Source organism: Vulpes lagopus, chromosome 8 (genome assembly GCF_018345385.1).
Source record: "Vulpes lagopus strain Blue_001 chromosome 8, ASM1834538v1, whole genome shotgun sequence".
NCBI classification, from domain to species: Eukaryota; Metazoa; Chordata; class Mammalia; order Carnivora; family Canidae; genus Vulpes; species Vulpes lagopus.
In genome coordinates this window covers 73,562,284-73,579,053 of record NC_054831.1, presented here as the reverse complement: position 1 = coordinate 73,579,053, position 16,770 = coordinate 73,562,284, and the positions used below count along the sequence as shown (strand labels likewise).

General features: G+C 38.9%; 1 protein-coding gene across 1 annotated transcript in view; it reads left to right on the top strand.

The window, feature by feature from the left end:
• The window catches only part of DHTKD1 (dehydrogenase E1 and transketolase domain containing 1), a 51,034-nt gene extending 37,696 nt beyond the window's left edge, over positions 1 to 13,338 (top strand). The window contains exons 13-17 of the mRNA XM_041766879.1: positions 853 to 1,017; positions 7,749 to 7,831; positions 8,180 to 8,349; positions 10,194 to 10,279; positions 11,565 to 13,338. Of these exons, the coding sequence (XP_041622813.1) occupies positions 853 to 1,017; positions 7,749 to 7,831; positions 8,180 to 8,349; positions 10,194 to 10,279; positions 11,565 to 11,666 (606 nt within the window). The 3' untranslated portion in view covers positions 11,667 to 13,338. The remainder of the gene's footprint in view (positions 1 to 852; positions 1,018 to 7,748; positions 7,832 to 8,179; positions 8,350 to 10,193; positions 10,280 to 11,564) is intronic.
• Positions 13,339 to 16,770: the final 3,432 nt, after the last annotated feature.

Genomic DNA, 16,770 nt, shown 5'->3' with positions numbered 1-16,770 from the left:
GCTCAGGGCGAGATCCTGGGGTCCTGGGATTGAGTCCCACATCAGGCTCCCCAAAGGGGAGTCTATATCTCCACCTCTCTCTGCCTATGTCTCCACCCTCTCTGTCTCTCCCTCTGCCTATGTCTCCGCCTCTCTCTGTTCTCTCATGAATAAAATAAATAAAATCTTTAAAATAAAATAAAATGATTCATGATCATGAAAACAATTTTGAATAAACACCCAGAAATAACCACTGTTATTGTTTGGTAAGGATCTTTACCTACGTCTTTTTATACCTATGGCTTCCTAATATTTTATTATGAAATATTTCAAACCTATGAAAAAGTCATAAAATTTTACAGTGAATATTCATATGCCAACTCCTTAGATGCTACCATTAATATTTTATTATACTGTACTTGTTTTAATCACATCTACTCATCTATCATCCTTCTATCTATAAATCTTTATTATCTTCTGGTGCATTTTGAGTAAATGGAGACATTTATGTACATCACCCTAAGTACATGAATATCATTAGCTATTTTGGCATAAGTGCAGATAAAATATACAGCTAGGTGACAGATTAGTAGAAAGGTAGATAGAACAGTAGATAGATAGTTTATATTGATAGCTAATAATACAGGAAAATGACTTTATAAAAACTAGTTGACAGAAATAAATTGCAGGTAAGTTAAGGACTACACATGAAACACAAAACTACAGTTTGAGGAAGAAATATAAAAACAGGTGTGTGGAAGATAAGATTGAGAGTCATCAGTATACAGACGTGTTTCCCTTAGGACAGGGATTGATTGATTGATTGAATTAGGTGATCTGAACATTTGTTCCTTTCTTTTGTTTCTCTTTCAGATGTGTGACAGCAGAGAAGAAGGGGTAGATGGAGACACAGTAAACATGTTTGTGGTGAACCCAACTACCCCCGCACAATATTTCCACTTGCTCAGGAGACAGATGGTCCGGAACTTCCGAAAACCCCTCATTGTTGCTTCTCCAAAGATGTTACTCAGGTTTCCTGTAAGTAGGAAAAAAACTGGTTAGGAAGCCTTTCTCCTTTTATTATTTTGTAAAGATTTTATTTGAATTCAAGTTAACATATATGTATCATTAGTTTCAGGGTAGAATTTAGTGATTCATCAGTTGCATAGAACACCCAGGGCTCATTACATCAAGGGCCTTCATTAATGCCCATCACCCAGTTAACCCATCCCCCGGCCCACCTCCCCTCCAGTGACCCTCAGTTTGTTTCCTAGAGGTAAGAGTCTCTTATGGTTTGTCTCCCTCTCGGATTTCCTTTTATTTTTCCTTCCCTTCCCCGATGTTCATTGTTTTTCTTTTTCAATTCCACATATGAGTGAAATCATATGGTAATTGTCTTTCTCTGAATTATTTCACTTAGCATTATACTCTTTAATTCCATTCCCTTGCAAATGACAAGATTTCATTGTTTTTGATGGCTGAGTAATATTATATATATATATATATATACACACACACACACACACACACACTACATCTTTATCCATTTATCTGTCAGTGAACATCTGGGCTCTTTCCTTATTTTGGCTATTGTGGACATTGCTGCTATAAACATTGGGGTGCATGTGCCCCTTTGAATCACTATTTTTGTGTCCTTTTCATGAATACCTAGTAGTGTAATTGCTGGGTCATAGGGTAGCTCTATTTTTAACTTTTTGAGGAACCTCCACATTGTTTTCCACAGTGGCTGCACCAGTTTGCATTCTCACCAACTGTATAAGAGGGTGCCCCTTTCTCCACATCCTCACCAGTATCTATTATTTTCTGAGGGGTTAATTTTAGCCATTCTGACCCTTGTGAGGTGGTATCTCATTGTGGTTTTGATTTGTATCTCCCTGATGATGAGTGATGTTGAGCATTTTTTTCTTTTCTTTTTTTTTTTAAGATTATTTTTTTATTTTTTTATTCATAGACACAGAGAGAGAGGGGCAGAGACACAGACAGAGGGAGAAGCAGGCTCCACGCAGGGAGCCCGATGTGGGACTCGATCCCAGGTCTCCAGGATCACACCCCAGGCTGCAGGCGGCGCCAAACTGCTGCGCCACCGGGGCTGCCCAAGCATTTTTTTCATGTGCCTATTAGTCTTCTGGATGACATTTCTTCTTGGAGAAATGTCCTTTTATGTCTTCTGCCCATTTCTTGACTGGATTTTTTGGTTTTCGGGTGTTCAGTTTGATGAGTTCTTTATAGATCTTGGATAATAACCTTTTGTCTGATACATCATTTGCAAATGTCTTCTCCCATTCCATAGGTTGCTTTTTAGTTTTGTTGATTATTTCCTTCTGTGCAGAAGATTTTTATCTTGATGAAGTCCCAATAATTCATTTTTGCTTTCGTTTTCCTTGCCTCTGGAGATAGATCTAAAAATAATTTGCTGTGGCTGAGGTCAGAGAGGTTGCTGCCTATGTTCTCTAGGATTTTGATGAATTTTTTTTTTTTTTGATTTTGATGAATTTTTGTCTCACATTTAACTCTTTCATCCATTTTGAATTTATTTTTGTGTATAGTATTAGAAACTGGTCCAGTTTCATTCTTTTGCATGTTGCTGTCCAATTTTCCCAACACCATTTGTTGAAGAGACTATCTTTTTTCCATTGGATATTCTTTCCTGCTCTGTTGAAGATTAGTTGACCATATAGTTGATGGTCCATTTCTGGGTTCTCTATTCTGTTCCATTGATCTATGTGTCTGTTTTTGTGCCAAACCATATTAGCTTGATAATTATAGCTTTGTAATATAACTTGAAGTGTGAAACTGTGATGCCTCCAGCTTTGGTTTTCTTTTTCAACATTACTTTAGCTTTTGGGGGTCTTTTCTGGTTCCACATAAATTTTAGAATTGTTTGTTCCAGCTCTGTGAAATTGCTGGTATTATTTTGATATTGAATGAGTAGATTGCTTTGGGTGGTATAGGCTTTTTAAAAAAGATCTTATTTATTTATTTATTTATTTATTTATTTATTTATTTATTTATTTACTTATGAGAGCGAGAGAGAGAGAGAGAGAGAGAGAGAGAGAGAACGAGCAGGGGGAGGGGCAGAGGGAGTAGACTCCCTACTGAGCAGGGAACCTGATGTAGGTTGGATCCCAGGACTCTGGCACCATGACCTGAGCTGAAGGCAGAGGCTTAATTGACTGAGCCACCCAGCTTAATTGACTGAGCCACCATGACCTGAGCTGAAGGCAGATGCTTAATTGCCTCGGTTAGTATAGACATTTTAATAGTATTTGTTCTTCCAATGTTTTTCCATTTCTTTGTGTCTTCCTTCATTTCTTTTGCAAGTGTTCTATAGTTTTCAGAGTACGAATCTTTTACCTCTTTGGTTAAGTTTATTCCTAGGTATCTTATGAGTTTTAGTGCAGTTTTAAATGGGATTGATTCCTTGATTTCTCTTTCTACAGCTTCATTATTGGTATATAGAAATGCAACAGACTTCTGTGCATTGATTTCATATCCTGAAATTTTGCTGAATTCCTGTATCAGTTCTACCAATTTTTTGGTGGAGTCTTCTGGGTTTTCTGCATAGATATCATGTCATCTGTGAAGAGATAAATTTGACTTCTTTTTTGCCAATTTGGATGCTTTTTATTTCTTTTTGTTGTCTGATTGCTGAGGCTAGGACTTCTAGTATTATGTTGAACAACAGTGGTGAGAGTGGACATCCCTGTCATGTTCCTGACCTTAGGGGAAAAGCTCTCAGGTTTTCCCCATAAGGAGGATATTTGCCGTGGGTCTTTTGCATATGGCCTTTATGATGTTGAGGTATGTTCTCTCTATCCCTACTTTGTTGAGAGTTTTAATCAAGAAAGGATGCTGTATTTTGCCAAATGGTTTTTGGCATACAGCACCTATTGGAGAGGATCATATGGTTCTTGTCTTTTCTTTTACTAATGTAGTGTATCACATTGATTCATGGATATTGAAACATCCCTGCAGCCCAGGAATAAATCCCACTTGGTTGTGGTAAATAATCTTTTTAATGTGCTGTTAGATCTGATTAGCTAATACCTTGTTGGGAATTTTTGCATTTATGTTCATCAGAGATATTGGTCTGTAATTTCCTTTTGTCATTTTTGTACACATTTTCCGTAACTAGTTTTATTTATTTATTTAAATTTTTTGGCTTTTTAAATTTTCATTTTGATTTGAGTTAGTTAACATACAGTATTATATTAGTTTCAGGTGTACAATATGGTGATTCAATATTTCCATACATCACTTGCTGCTTCTCTCAAGTGCACTCTTTCATCTCCATCACTTATTTCACCCATCCCTCCACCACCACCCTTGTATCTAATTATATTTAAACAGAAACATCTTTTTAGTTTTAGCTGGCCTCACTGCTTTCTCTCTTTTAAAAACATCTTTCTGGAATAACTGGGACTATAGGGAGCAGAAATGATTTTTTAGAAAAAGTTTTAAAGTGCAAATAGTATAAGCACCAATATCCTTCCTTCATCTGTGAGGAATACATTCTAAGACTCTCATTGGATGCCTGAGGCCACAGATAGTACTGAACCCTACATATACTGTCTTCCTATGCATACATCATTATAATAAAGTTTAATTTATAAATTACGCACAGTAAGAGCTTAACAATAACTAATAAAAAATATAACAATCATAACAATATACTATAATAAAAGTTATGCGAATATAGTCTCTCTTTTAAAAATATCTTATCGTGCTGTACTTACCCTTCTTTAATGGAGTGAGATGATAAAATGCCAAGGTGATGAGATGAAGTAGGTGAATGATGTAGGCATTATGACAAAGGGTAAAGTTACTAGTCACCTTCTGACCATAAGTCAGGAGGAAGATCATCTGCTTCTCGACATAGGTTGACTGTGCTTAATGCAAAATGTGGAAAGCAAAATCTCAGATAACCAGGTGTATGGTACTATATTGATAGTAGCAAGTTGAAAATTCCAAATATTTTGATGAGAAGCAGTGGTGGCATTCATTGGCTTTTAGTGAGTTTTTTTTTTCCTGTTAAATGATTTATCACACAGAGGTAGACTCCTGTTTCAAACATTATTAATGATATAGCTTATTGCTACACCGATAAAAGGGTACGTTTTTATCTTGGTTTACCTGAACTGAGTGTTAAGCTCGCATTATGTTTTTTATTTTATTTTTAACTTTTTTTTAGAGAGAGAGAGAGCATGTGTGTACAAGCGGGAGGGGGAGGGGTAGAGGGAAAGGGAGAGAGAATCCTATGCAGGCTCCACGCTCAGCACAGAGCCAGAAATGGGGCGCCATCTCATGACCCTGAGATCGTGACCTGAGCCAAAATTAAAAGTCCAACTGAGCCACCCAGGCACCCCACAATATGTTTTTTAAATCACAAGAATATGCAGAGTTCAAGATAATAAATATTGCAAAGCAACTATTTATACCATCTGTTAGAATCTTTTTTTGCAGTTTTATATGGGTCTTAAATAGGATTAGCACTCAAAAACCTTTTGCACTTATTTGGAGGCTAATAAGGTGAAATAAGTCATTTAGGATGTGGCTCTTCAAGGCTACCTTGTTCTTCTCACAAAGGTTTGAGAGTGTATATTTGGAATTGAGGGATGTTGAGGAAACCGGTGAGTGAATTGCCCCCACTGGTGGCCAGCACTTGCATGAGCCTAGCGTGGGCGTCTCCTTAAATTCTGCTGTGTACTTCCACTGTGTCTCCCTGGCCCCAGCCCTGGGAGTCAGTACTCAGGAAATGCACTTCCCGTTCATTCATCCACAGCAGGGTTCATGCATTTGATCTCATTCTCTAACTCAATGTTCCTTGAACAATCTTGCATACTTTGAGATGGCTTCGTGTGTCTAGCAGCATCACAGGACATTCAGGAAAAACTAATGCAATGCAATCTTTTTAACACAGTCTTTCTGATGGGGCTCTTTTGACACAGATATTTTGAAACAGTAATGGTAAAGAGGCCAAGACATACTGTAAATTACTATAATTTATTTCTAAGAAATATACACATCCGCGATTCATGACCCAACTTTCATTGTACCCCTAAGGGTGTCACCTGCTCCCTCAGTCATTACTATAAAGGAATATAATCCTATTAAATATAATATATGTATATTACTAAGTATTGAGTGAACAGTTAGACATTTTATTGAGAATTTCTTTTGCTGTTTGTAATGAGAATAAGAGTTCACATTCTGGCCCCAAGAGTCCACTCCTCTCCCCATGTCTAATATATAACTTACCAAATAAGTGAAGCCTTGCTCTGGAACCTTAAAAATATCAACAGCTGGGGCACCTGGGTGGCTCAGTCGGTTAAGTGTCTGACTCTTGATTTTGGCTCAGGTCATGATCTAAGGGTCTTGAGATCAAGCCCTGCCATTTGGCCCCATGTGGACCATAGAGCCTGATTGAGATTCTCTCTCTCCCTCTTCCTCTGCCCCTCTGCTCTCTCTCTCTCTCTCAAAAAAAAAAAAAAAATGCAATAGCCAACCTATAGATTTTTCAAGTGAGAAGCTAGTCTTATTAAGTAGACAAATATCTTCATCAACCATAGAAGTCCTTTTATTAATTGAAAATAAGTACCTCCATCATTATTTCTTCCCCAATATTAGATTATTGGTACAAGTGATCTAGCTGAACAGAAGTCCACCCTTTCTTTCCACGGCGTATTCAGAGATGACTTGCCATGTGATAAACATGACTCAGGACTATAGGGACTTTGCCTGTCAAGTGGTACCTAACTTCTACCCAAATTTCCCACCTAGCTCTGAACTCCAGTTCCTTCTTTTTTTTTTTTTAAATTAGTGAGCTCTATGACCCAATGTGGACTTGAGCTCATGACCCCAAGATCAAGAGTCGCTTGCTCCATTAACTGAGCCAGCTAGGTGCCCCTCTAGCTCCTTTTGATTCCTACCCTAGGAAGTGAGAGCTGACCAAGGGCTCTGGTTCAGGATGGAGAAAAATTGCTTCTATCGTACATTATTTAGCAATAAGAATAAATAAAAAATAAGAATAAATAAATATATATGATATATAATAAAATATATATCTATTACATATAAATAGATATATATTTTCTATAATATATATTTTTATTTTATTCTCTTAGTTAATATTAAGTTTTTAGGTTATATCACAGTATCCCACATCAACATGGCTGCCTATCAGTGGACCAGTCAAAATGTCATATTCCCATTCGGGACTAGACTATAGGGAAATGAATTAGAGTTGTCTACTCTAAGTTCTTTGCAACAAGTACTTATTTAAATCAAACTCATTAATAACATTTCTTTTCTTCATGGAAATATTCATGTATTGCTCCTGCTTGTTCTGACTCATTAGATTTTGCTTATAAATTATAGTCAGAATCCTAAAGATAGAAATCTCTGCCCTAGTTTAGCTGTTTTTGTTCACAAATGTCATTTCTGACTCTGACAAATGAAAGCATATTTTTATTGATACTAAAGTATGATCAAACTGAAATTTTGATTCTTAAAATTTTGTTGCAGCATCAGACAAAAAGCAATCTTATGAAATCTTGAAAGAATCATTTTGTTCCAAGATATACACCATTGGTATTTTTTGGAAAGATATTGTGTTTATGAGTACATATGTTTACTTATAGTCCTAGGAGAAAAGTTTGATGTTATTTCTTGGTAAAGATCCCTTATAAGAAAGGCATCTTCAGCTCCTTTCCTTCAGTTGATAGATTTGTGGTTTCTCCCCTCCTTAGGCAGCTGTGTCAACACTTCAAGAAATGGCACCAGGAACAACATTCAAGCCGGTCATTGGTGATTCATCTGTGGATCCCAAAAAGTAATCTGATGTGTATCTTTGTTTTCATACTCTGCAGTAGTATTCTAATTACTGGGAAGACTAGTTCACATTAAGGAACCCAAAGTGACCCAAATCTCCTCTATCCTGATAGAAGTTCTTTGCATCCATGGGACAGGAGTTAGAGTACACATGGAAGGGTGAACTTTGGAGGGGTGTGTTGCTGAAGGAGGCTTGCCAGGGCGTAGCATGTCACTGATCTCAACTACAGAGCACCCCACCGCCCCGCTTCTGTAATGAAGCATTTTCATCTATGTAGTCTGTGCTTTCTTTTGATACAGTTCTTTCAGATATTTCTCCTTCACCCCTTGTCCCTTTTTTACCCAACAGCGTCAAGAGTCTGGTATTCTGCTGTGGCAAACATTTTTATGCCCTGCAGAAGCAAAGAGAATCCTTGGAGGCGAAGAAGCATGCCTTTGCCATCATCCGATTAGAGGAACTCTGCCCTTTCCCACTGGATTCATTACAGCAAGAGATGAGCAAATACAAACATGTGAAAGGTACAGCGTTGTTCTTGTTGGGGTTCTTTGGGTTTCAGATACCTGAAACCTATTCCAATGTCTCATATGAAAAGAGGTTCCAGGGGCAGTGAGAGTCATTAGGAAATTGAATCTTTTGAAATCTGGAAATATGAAAAAAAAATACTGCTAGAACCAATGTCTCTTTGTTTTTTTCTGGTGTCTTTTTCAGTCCCCCATCCCCCTTCTCTCACTTAGGACATGTCATTTCTTGAGAGGTCAGAGGTAATCAGTGCCATACTATTGCTTAGGATAAATTGATACAACTATAAAAGGCAAGCCTTTTCAACAAGTGGGCTGCAATAATTGGACATCTCTATGCCATGGGTACAGAAATTCACTCAAGATCTCAGACCTAAATGTAAAATGTACAGTTCTAAAACTTCAAGGAAAAAATCTTCATGACCTTTGGCTAGGCAAAAAGTTCTTAGATGTAACACTATGGAAGCATGTCCCATAACAGAGGAATTGGACTTCATCAAAATGAAAGTTTTCTGCGCTGCTGAAAGGCACCACTGAGAAAATAAGCCACAGACTGGGGGGAAGTATTTGCAAATACATATCTGACAAAGATATGCAAATACATATTTGAACATCCAGAATGCTCAAAGAGTTCCCCGAACTCAGGAATAAAAATAATCAAAGTTTTCAAAATGTGCAAAAGAGGGCAGCCCCCGTGGCACAGTGGGGCAGCCCCGGTGGCGCAGTGGTTTAGCGCCGCCTGCAGCCCAGGGTGTGATCCTGGGGACCCGGATCGAGTCCCACATCGGGCTCCTTACATGGAGTCTGCTTCTCCCTCTGCCTGTGTCTCTGCCTCTGTGTGTGTGTGTGTGTGTGTGTGTCTCTCCTGAATAAATAAATAAAATCTTTAAAAAAAATGTGCAAAAGATTTGAACCAAATAATGGGGTGGGAAATAACTGTATGAAAAGATGCTCAACATAATTAGGGAGCGATAAGGGAAATGCAAATGAAATCAAAATGAGATATGGCTACAGCACCTATTAGAATGGCTAAAATGAAAACAAAACAATAAGTTGGCAATATCAAGAGCTGATGAGGAAGCAGAGCAACTGGAAGCCTCAGTCACTGCAGGAAGGAATGGAAAGTGGTACAGGCACTCTGGAAAACAGTCTGTCAGTTCCTTACAAGGTTACATACAGAGTTCCCATACAACCCAACAGTCCACTCCAAGGTATTTACCCAAGAGAAATGACAACGTGGACACAGAAAAATGTCTCCAGCAGCTTCATTTATGATTGTCCCAAACTGGAAACCACCAGGATGTCCCTCAACCTGTGGATGAATAAACAAGGATGTAAGGTATATCCTTACAACATCATGCCACCCAACCATAAAAGAGAGTGAACCATGGCTAGCGGCAAAATCCCTTTGCGGATTAGATCAAAGGAGCCAGAACCAAAGGCCGCATGTCATAGTTCCGTTTATCTGATATTCTGGAAAAGGCAAAATTGTAGGGAGAGAGAAAAGGTCAAGGGTTGCCAGAGGTTGGGGCTGGCAGAGGAGTTGCCTTGAAAGGGCTAGGATGAGGGAATTTTGGGGGTTGATAGAATTATTCTGTATCATGAGTGAGGTGCTGGATATATGACTATACATTTGTCAAAAGAAAAAAAAAAGATAAGCAATAGCAGGCCATATCGGAAAGGCATATATTTACTTGAAGAGAGCTGTAGGTGCATACATTCTATGTATATACATGTGTATACAAATGGCTATAATCTCTCTCTCTCTCTCTCTCCGCATGTATATAGTGTGTGTGTATGGTAGATTTACCTGGAGTACTGAAGTGAACTTTCTTCTGTTACAGATTTTATTTGGAGTCAGGAGGAGCCTCAGAACATGGGCTCATGGTCCTTTGTTTCTCCAAGGTTTGAAAAGCAACTGGCCTGCAAGGTAGTAGCTTTCTCTCTTGTAGGGTTTTGCGTATGTGCGTTATTTCTCCTGAAGGGCCAGACACTGAGATTATCCTCTATTAGTAGTCCAATTCTTTTTTTTTTTAAGATTATTTAATTAATTAATTTTTTCGTTTATTCATGAGAGACAGAGAGAGAGAGAGAGAGAGAGAGAGAGAGGCAGAGACCCAGGCAGAGGGAGAAGCAGGTTCCTTGAAGGGAGCTTGATGTGGGACTCAATCCCAGGACCCCGGGATCATGACCTGAGCCAAAGGCAGATGCTCAGCCACTGAGCCACCCAGGCAACCTACAGTCCAATTCTTTTAAAGTTAAAGTAAAATGTAAAATCTAGGAATGCCTAGGTGGCTCAGTGGTTGAGTGCCTGCCTTCAGCCCAGGGCATGATCCTGGAGACCCAGGATCGAGTCCCACATCGGGCTCCCTGCATGGAGCCTGCTTCTCTCTCCGCCTATGTCTCTGCCTGCCTCTCTCTCTCTTTCTCTCTCTGTGTCTCTCATGAATGAATAAATAAAATATTAAAAAGAAAAATAAAATGTAAAATCTAATTTAGCCTATTTTCAGAATAAAATGCTGAATATTGATCAAGATATATATGTGTACATGCTAGTGTCATATAAGAAAAAGTGATTGTACTTAAAAAAGTAAAGTCTCTTACCTGCCAGCCACCTTTCCTGCTAGTCTGTTCAGAAGTCTTGTCCTAAAGGTCACTCTCCAAGCCCTGGGGGGCAGGGTGATGAGCAGGCTAGTCGGATAATATGGAGGAAGAGATGCCCACTGACGCTTGTTCCTGGCTCCACCACATAATTGGCATCCATCAAAAGGCAAATTCTTCCGGATGATGCTCTAGGAAGGGAAGAACCATGAGAAGAGGAAATGTGCTTCCATTTATCTTCCTATTCTGGTTTAATTGGAACTCAGTTCACACATGTGTTACGACTTCGCTGGGCCCAGATCATTTTCATTTGTTCTAATTTAGGAAACTACCGCTAAAACCAATGAATAGTTACTGAAGAAAAGGACAAATTCAAGAGTTTATCTCCCCTTACGGTGAATTTAGTTTTTAGCTGTGACAGATATCTCCTTGCAGTATATTCTAGGTAACTCATTATTTTTCCAGGAAAATAATTATTATTTTTCCAGGAAAATAATGAGTTATGGTTAAACAAGCTAAGAGCAATGCATGCACTGCCTTGGGAGAATGAAGCAGGGCTCTGATCAGGTCAAAAGGTCATTTTGGTTTTTATTCCTTTTCTGCTCTAATCATAGCTTCGTCTTGTGAGCCGACCCCCTTTGCCAGCACCCGCTGTAGGAATTGGCACCCTTCATCTGCAGCAGCATGAAGACGTCCTCACCAAGACCTTTGCTTGATGGTGTCCTTTGAACCAAAATTACTTCATTTTAAGAAACAACCATGCAAAGAAAAGCCAGCTCCTCTACACCCTTCTTCCATTAGGTGACATGAAAAGTCTCTTCCTCTAAGACGTTGGGATTGATGAGGACAATTTAATCAGAACCTATGAACTAGCCAAGGGAATTATCCATCAACCCAAGAATCTGACAAGTCACCTTTATCCTTAAAGGTACAACAACAGTTAGATCTGAGTGAGTTGTAGAGTTAATACATTATCCAGATTTTTTCAGACCACTTTTTCTCATTAACTATATATGCCCAGGAAAAATTCTTTAGCTTGAATTTACAGAATTTACATGCAGGTCACTTTGACGTCACTTCTCCATTTGCTTGATGCATGCCACTTTCATCAATTTTGCCATTCTTTATTCAAAGTCCTGTGACTGCCAATATTTTCATTTTATGGGATCTCTGGCGCTGCTTTGCATCCACTGTGAAAAATGTTTCACCAAACACCATAGCAAAGCTGTACTAGTCCTGATGTGTATTCTTCTTCAAGAAGGTTCTATCTTCTTCAAGATAGCTGTTTTTACCCTTGTCCTTAAGTAGCAGTCCCATTAATTATGACTCTTTAATTTCACAATGAAATTGATTTGTGGTCTACTTTATCATAGTATCACTTCCCCCCCTAAATTGTTCTTGCAGTGATATCTTAATATTTTTAATTGACTTTCGGTATCTGATATGGGGATTTCAGCTCCTGTTAGTTTTGCCTCTAAAAGGTGTGATGAAATGACATTCATTTGTGGTTTTTAAGGAACATTTTAATTTCAACATTGGAGACTTCCCAGCACCAGGTACTTGGAGATTTATGGAGATCACTAACCCACTGCATTAATTCTGAAACTTTGGAAGCACAACGAAACAGCAGCAAACTGTGTAGCTTTACATGACTTGGTGCTGCAGTGACTGTGCCATCTACCATTCGGGTGCCATGACGTTTTTTCTCAGAAATGATGGAGGAAGCCCTGGGGCCCTGGAAGGGCCTCTCCACTTTTCCTGGCAACTGGTAATGTCTTTCAGAGTCAATGTGTAGGTCATTCTGGCCACAGGAGGAGGTTCATGATTCACATCTTAAATGTATGCATTAGTGTATTGATTTAATATTTCTGTAATATTCACAGCCCTCTTATTCCGATGCACCTTTAATGCTTCCTTCTTAAGTCAAGCTTTATAAATCATGTAACTTAGTACCATGCATGTAAATCTATATAATTACAAAGGTCTATTTAATGCAAATGGCTATTGGTGTTGTATACTGAACTTAGAAAAACAGGAAAGCCCTGCCATTTTTTTTTTCAGATGTCTTGGTTTCTTGAGTTAAAAATTTCAAAGTCTAAGCATAAAATGAGATGGAAAAGTAATTTGTTTTTCAAGTTTAAATTTCTCCAAATTTCTCTGGTATCTTATTATATCTTCTCCACCAGGAGCCATGAAATGTATCTTATTAAAAAAAAAGTGTCATCTGTATCTTAACCATCTTACTGTCAATCACTATTGCAACATGGGCCAACATTTTGAATTACCTTGTAGGAAGGAACTATTCGAAGAATTCTGAATCAAATATTCCCATAATAGAGTATGGGATAAAAGTATCATAGCAAAGTAAAATAAAAATATTTTACCATATTCCTCTGGGAAATTTGATAATGTGCTATTTGTATCCTGTTCATATCTATTTATGCTAATTTTATATTCAATTAAGAATAGAGCTCGAATCAGTTATTCAGTGAAGAGAAATATTAACAAAAAATGAAAAAAATGTTGATTTTGTCTAAAGTGACATATTCTTAATAAATTAAAATTATCTTCCTTAAGAGCCATTTTGGGGGGATCCCTGGGTGGCTCGGTGGTTTAGCGCCTGCCTTTGGCCCAGGGCGGGATCCTGGAGACCCGGGATTGAGTCCTGTGTGGGGCTCCTGGCATGGAGCCTGCTTCTCCCTCTGCCTGAGTCTCTGCCTCTCTTTCTATCTCTATGTCTATCATGAATAAATAAATAAAATCTTTTAAAAAACCCATTTTGTTCAGTTTTCTATATGTATACTATAAGGAAAATATTCTAAAATATGACTTCTTTTAGTCTGACTATATTACCTCTGAAGTTTTATTGTTTAAAAAAAATCCCTCAACTGACAATATAAGTAGTATCTGTTTTACAAACTTGAGGAAATGCAGTTTAAATAAATTAGAGGTTCTATAGGAATGAAGTCACAGATAAGAATCAAGACTTTTGTCTTAAGCTTCCAAAAGCTTCACCTCCATTTCTCTTGGTTGTACTTGGATATTTGCTTTTCATCTTCAGCTTCTCATGAGTTTCAGGCTAAAAGCAACACCTTTGGGGGAAATTTGGACAAAATGTTTTTGAATCCTCAAAACTTATCCTCAAAACTCAATACTTATAGCCCACTATTATACAAATAAGCCACTCATAAATTACTCAATAGGAGTAGTAACTCATTGTCATGTTTGTATTTAAATCTGACAAAGCGGTGTAAAGCAGACTTACTTCCCCAATGCCATTTGCAAAATCAGTTAATCTTAGAAAACTTTTAATAAAAGTGTGTTACTTTAGTATTGTTTCCTCATGTTTTCTTTGACTCATATGGAGAACCAGCTATAATTGAACAAAAGTAAGAAATGCCCCTATAAGAGTAGAATGGTATTTCCCCAATACTTTATTGGACACTTGCTGCATATATGGCATTGTTCTGGATATTAGAGGTACACGGTAGTAAAACAGAAATTGTTTGCCATTTGTCCTCAATGGACTAACAATCTATTTGAGATGACAAAGCATCTTACACATAGAGAGAGACATTCTTGTTGGATGTGCTAATTCAATGAGGGAAGTCAAGGTAGAGTGACATTCCTGATAGATGGAGATGAATTGGCATATTATAGTTACACAAGGACAAGTCCCGGGCAGCCTTTAGTAGGAGAAACACTGAACAATGTTGGAAGGATAATTCACAGAAGTTATCCAAAGTGTCAGAGCTTTTTCCTAGCCTCTTACTTGAAACATGGAGCTGTCCTAGAAATGGAAAGTAAAGAGAAGTGCAGGCAACTCTTCTGTCAGACTTTCAATTTAGTGCATCTTTATTGAAAGGATATCATATCCATGAAAGTAGCTCACAATCTAGGACCAAAACTATATGTAAGTCAACCATTTGCAAGCCACCATAGATGATGCAAAAATTAAGTTTTTGCCATTTAGAAGTTTATAGATAGTAGGGGAGCTTAGACACATATAAAAATGACTAATACAAAGCAGAGTGAGGTAAGAATGAAGTCAAAGGATGGGGGATTGTAACTACGACAAATTGTGTTTTCCCAAAGCAGCTGGTGCAGTATTTTGTTCCACCTGCATTTCCACAAGAGGCAAGAGGTAGAGTCACCAAGAGGTAGAGTCTGTTTTCCCCGTTTTTGAGATTGAGCAGGACTTTGTGGCTGCTTCTATAAACATGATGCACTGAATGTGATTCTTTTTTGTTTGTTTTTGTTTTTATTTATTTATTCATGAGAGAAACAGAAAGAGAGGCAGAGGGAGAAGCGGGCTCCATGCAGGGAGCCTAACGTGGGACTCGATCCTGGGTCTTCAGGATCATGCCCTGGGCTGAAGGCAGCGCTAAACCGCTGAGCCACCTGGGCTGCCCTGCACATGATTCTTAATCACTAAAAAGGACATCCCTTGGCACCCAGCGGCCATGTTTTGAGGAAGCCCAGACAACATGAAGGAGCCCTCTGGTGGGATGGGGGTCTTGAAGAAGACCTGTGGAGATGTTGAAGCTGAGATCCAGCCACAAATGCTGGACTTGTGAGAGAGCCTTCTGATCATTCAAGTCCCCAGTCTTGGAGCTGTCCCAGATGACTCCAAGTGGAGCAGAGATCTGTTAGGCATGCCCAGCCTAACTTGCTCTATCTCTGTGTGTGTATTCAATAATAATTATTGAACAATAATAATTCAACCCCACACCAGTTAAAATGATGAGCGCAGATTTTAATCAGTAGTATAGTACTGCAGTAGGAGAGAGTCCAGCGTGAACTGCACTCAACTTTGATTTGTACGGAGGTCACTGGAGTTTTTTAAGGGCGAATGACAGAACGGGGAGTGGGTGGTTGGGGCTCAGAGTCAGGCAAGCAAAAAATGTCAAAAAGCTGGAAGGAGGAGGGGTTGGTCCATGTGACAGCCATCTGGGTTTGTTAATTGGCACTTTTGGAAGTTAGGCTCCTACCCTCCACGGAGGCAGGGGGACGGAAACCCTATCCTCAGGCATTGGAACAAATGGTAAATTCTCTGGGCAGTTTTGAGTTTTCGCAAGCAGGGTCATCTTAGGGATGGAGCTGTTAGATATCATGTTTAAGGGGCACCTGGGTGGCTCTTTGCTTTTCGTGTCTGCATTTGGCTCAGGGCATGATGCTGGGGTCCTGGGATCTAGTCCTGCATCCGGCTCCCTGCAGAAAGCCTGCTTCTCCCTCTGCCTTTGTCTCTGCCTCTGTCTGTGTCTCTCACGAATAAATAATATCTTCTAAAAAAAAGAAACTATGTTTATAGTCCGGTCTATAGTCCAGTTTATAGTCTTTACACTGTCTTTGTAGGCCAGTCAAAAGCTTAGTAGAGAAAGGGTCAGAGGAGCCTTGCTCAAGTTTGGTCAAGGAGAAAATCAACCTTTTTCTCCTTCATCATTTGTTTCCTTCTTGGACACAGATGAAAGCATTAGAACAGATCGTTGGATTTGGTGATTATGGATCATCAGTGAGCTTTGAAATAGCTTGTTTCATTTTAAGTTAGAGCAGAAGTTACATTGCAGGGCTTGAAAATTGAGTTAGAATACATTTGAGGGCCTGTGTGTGCTAAGCTTTCACACCTGTAGGAGGTGGCTAGGATCCTTATTTTATTGATGTAGCTCAGAAAGGTTCATCTCCCAAAGCCACTAGGAAGGAGAGGAGGGATTAAAACGCAGGGCCGGCTGGTTTCTAAGACTGCCTCCCTTAGGGCACCCCATCCATAGACGGGGTAACGGGGGACCAGGTCCTGATGTCCTGTGCCCGGGAGAAGCTGAG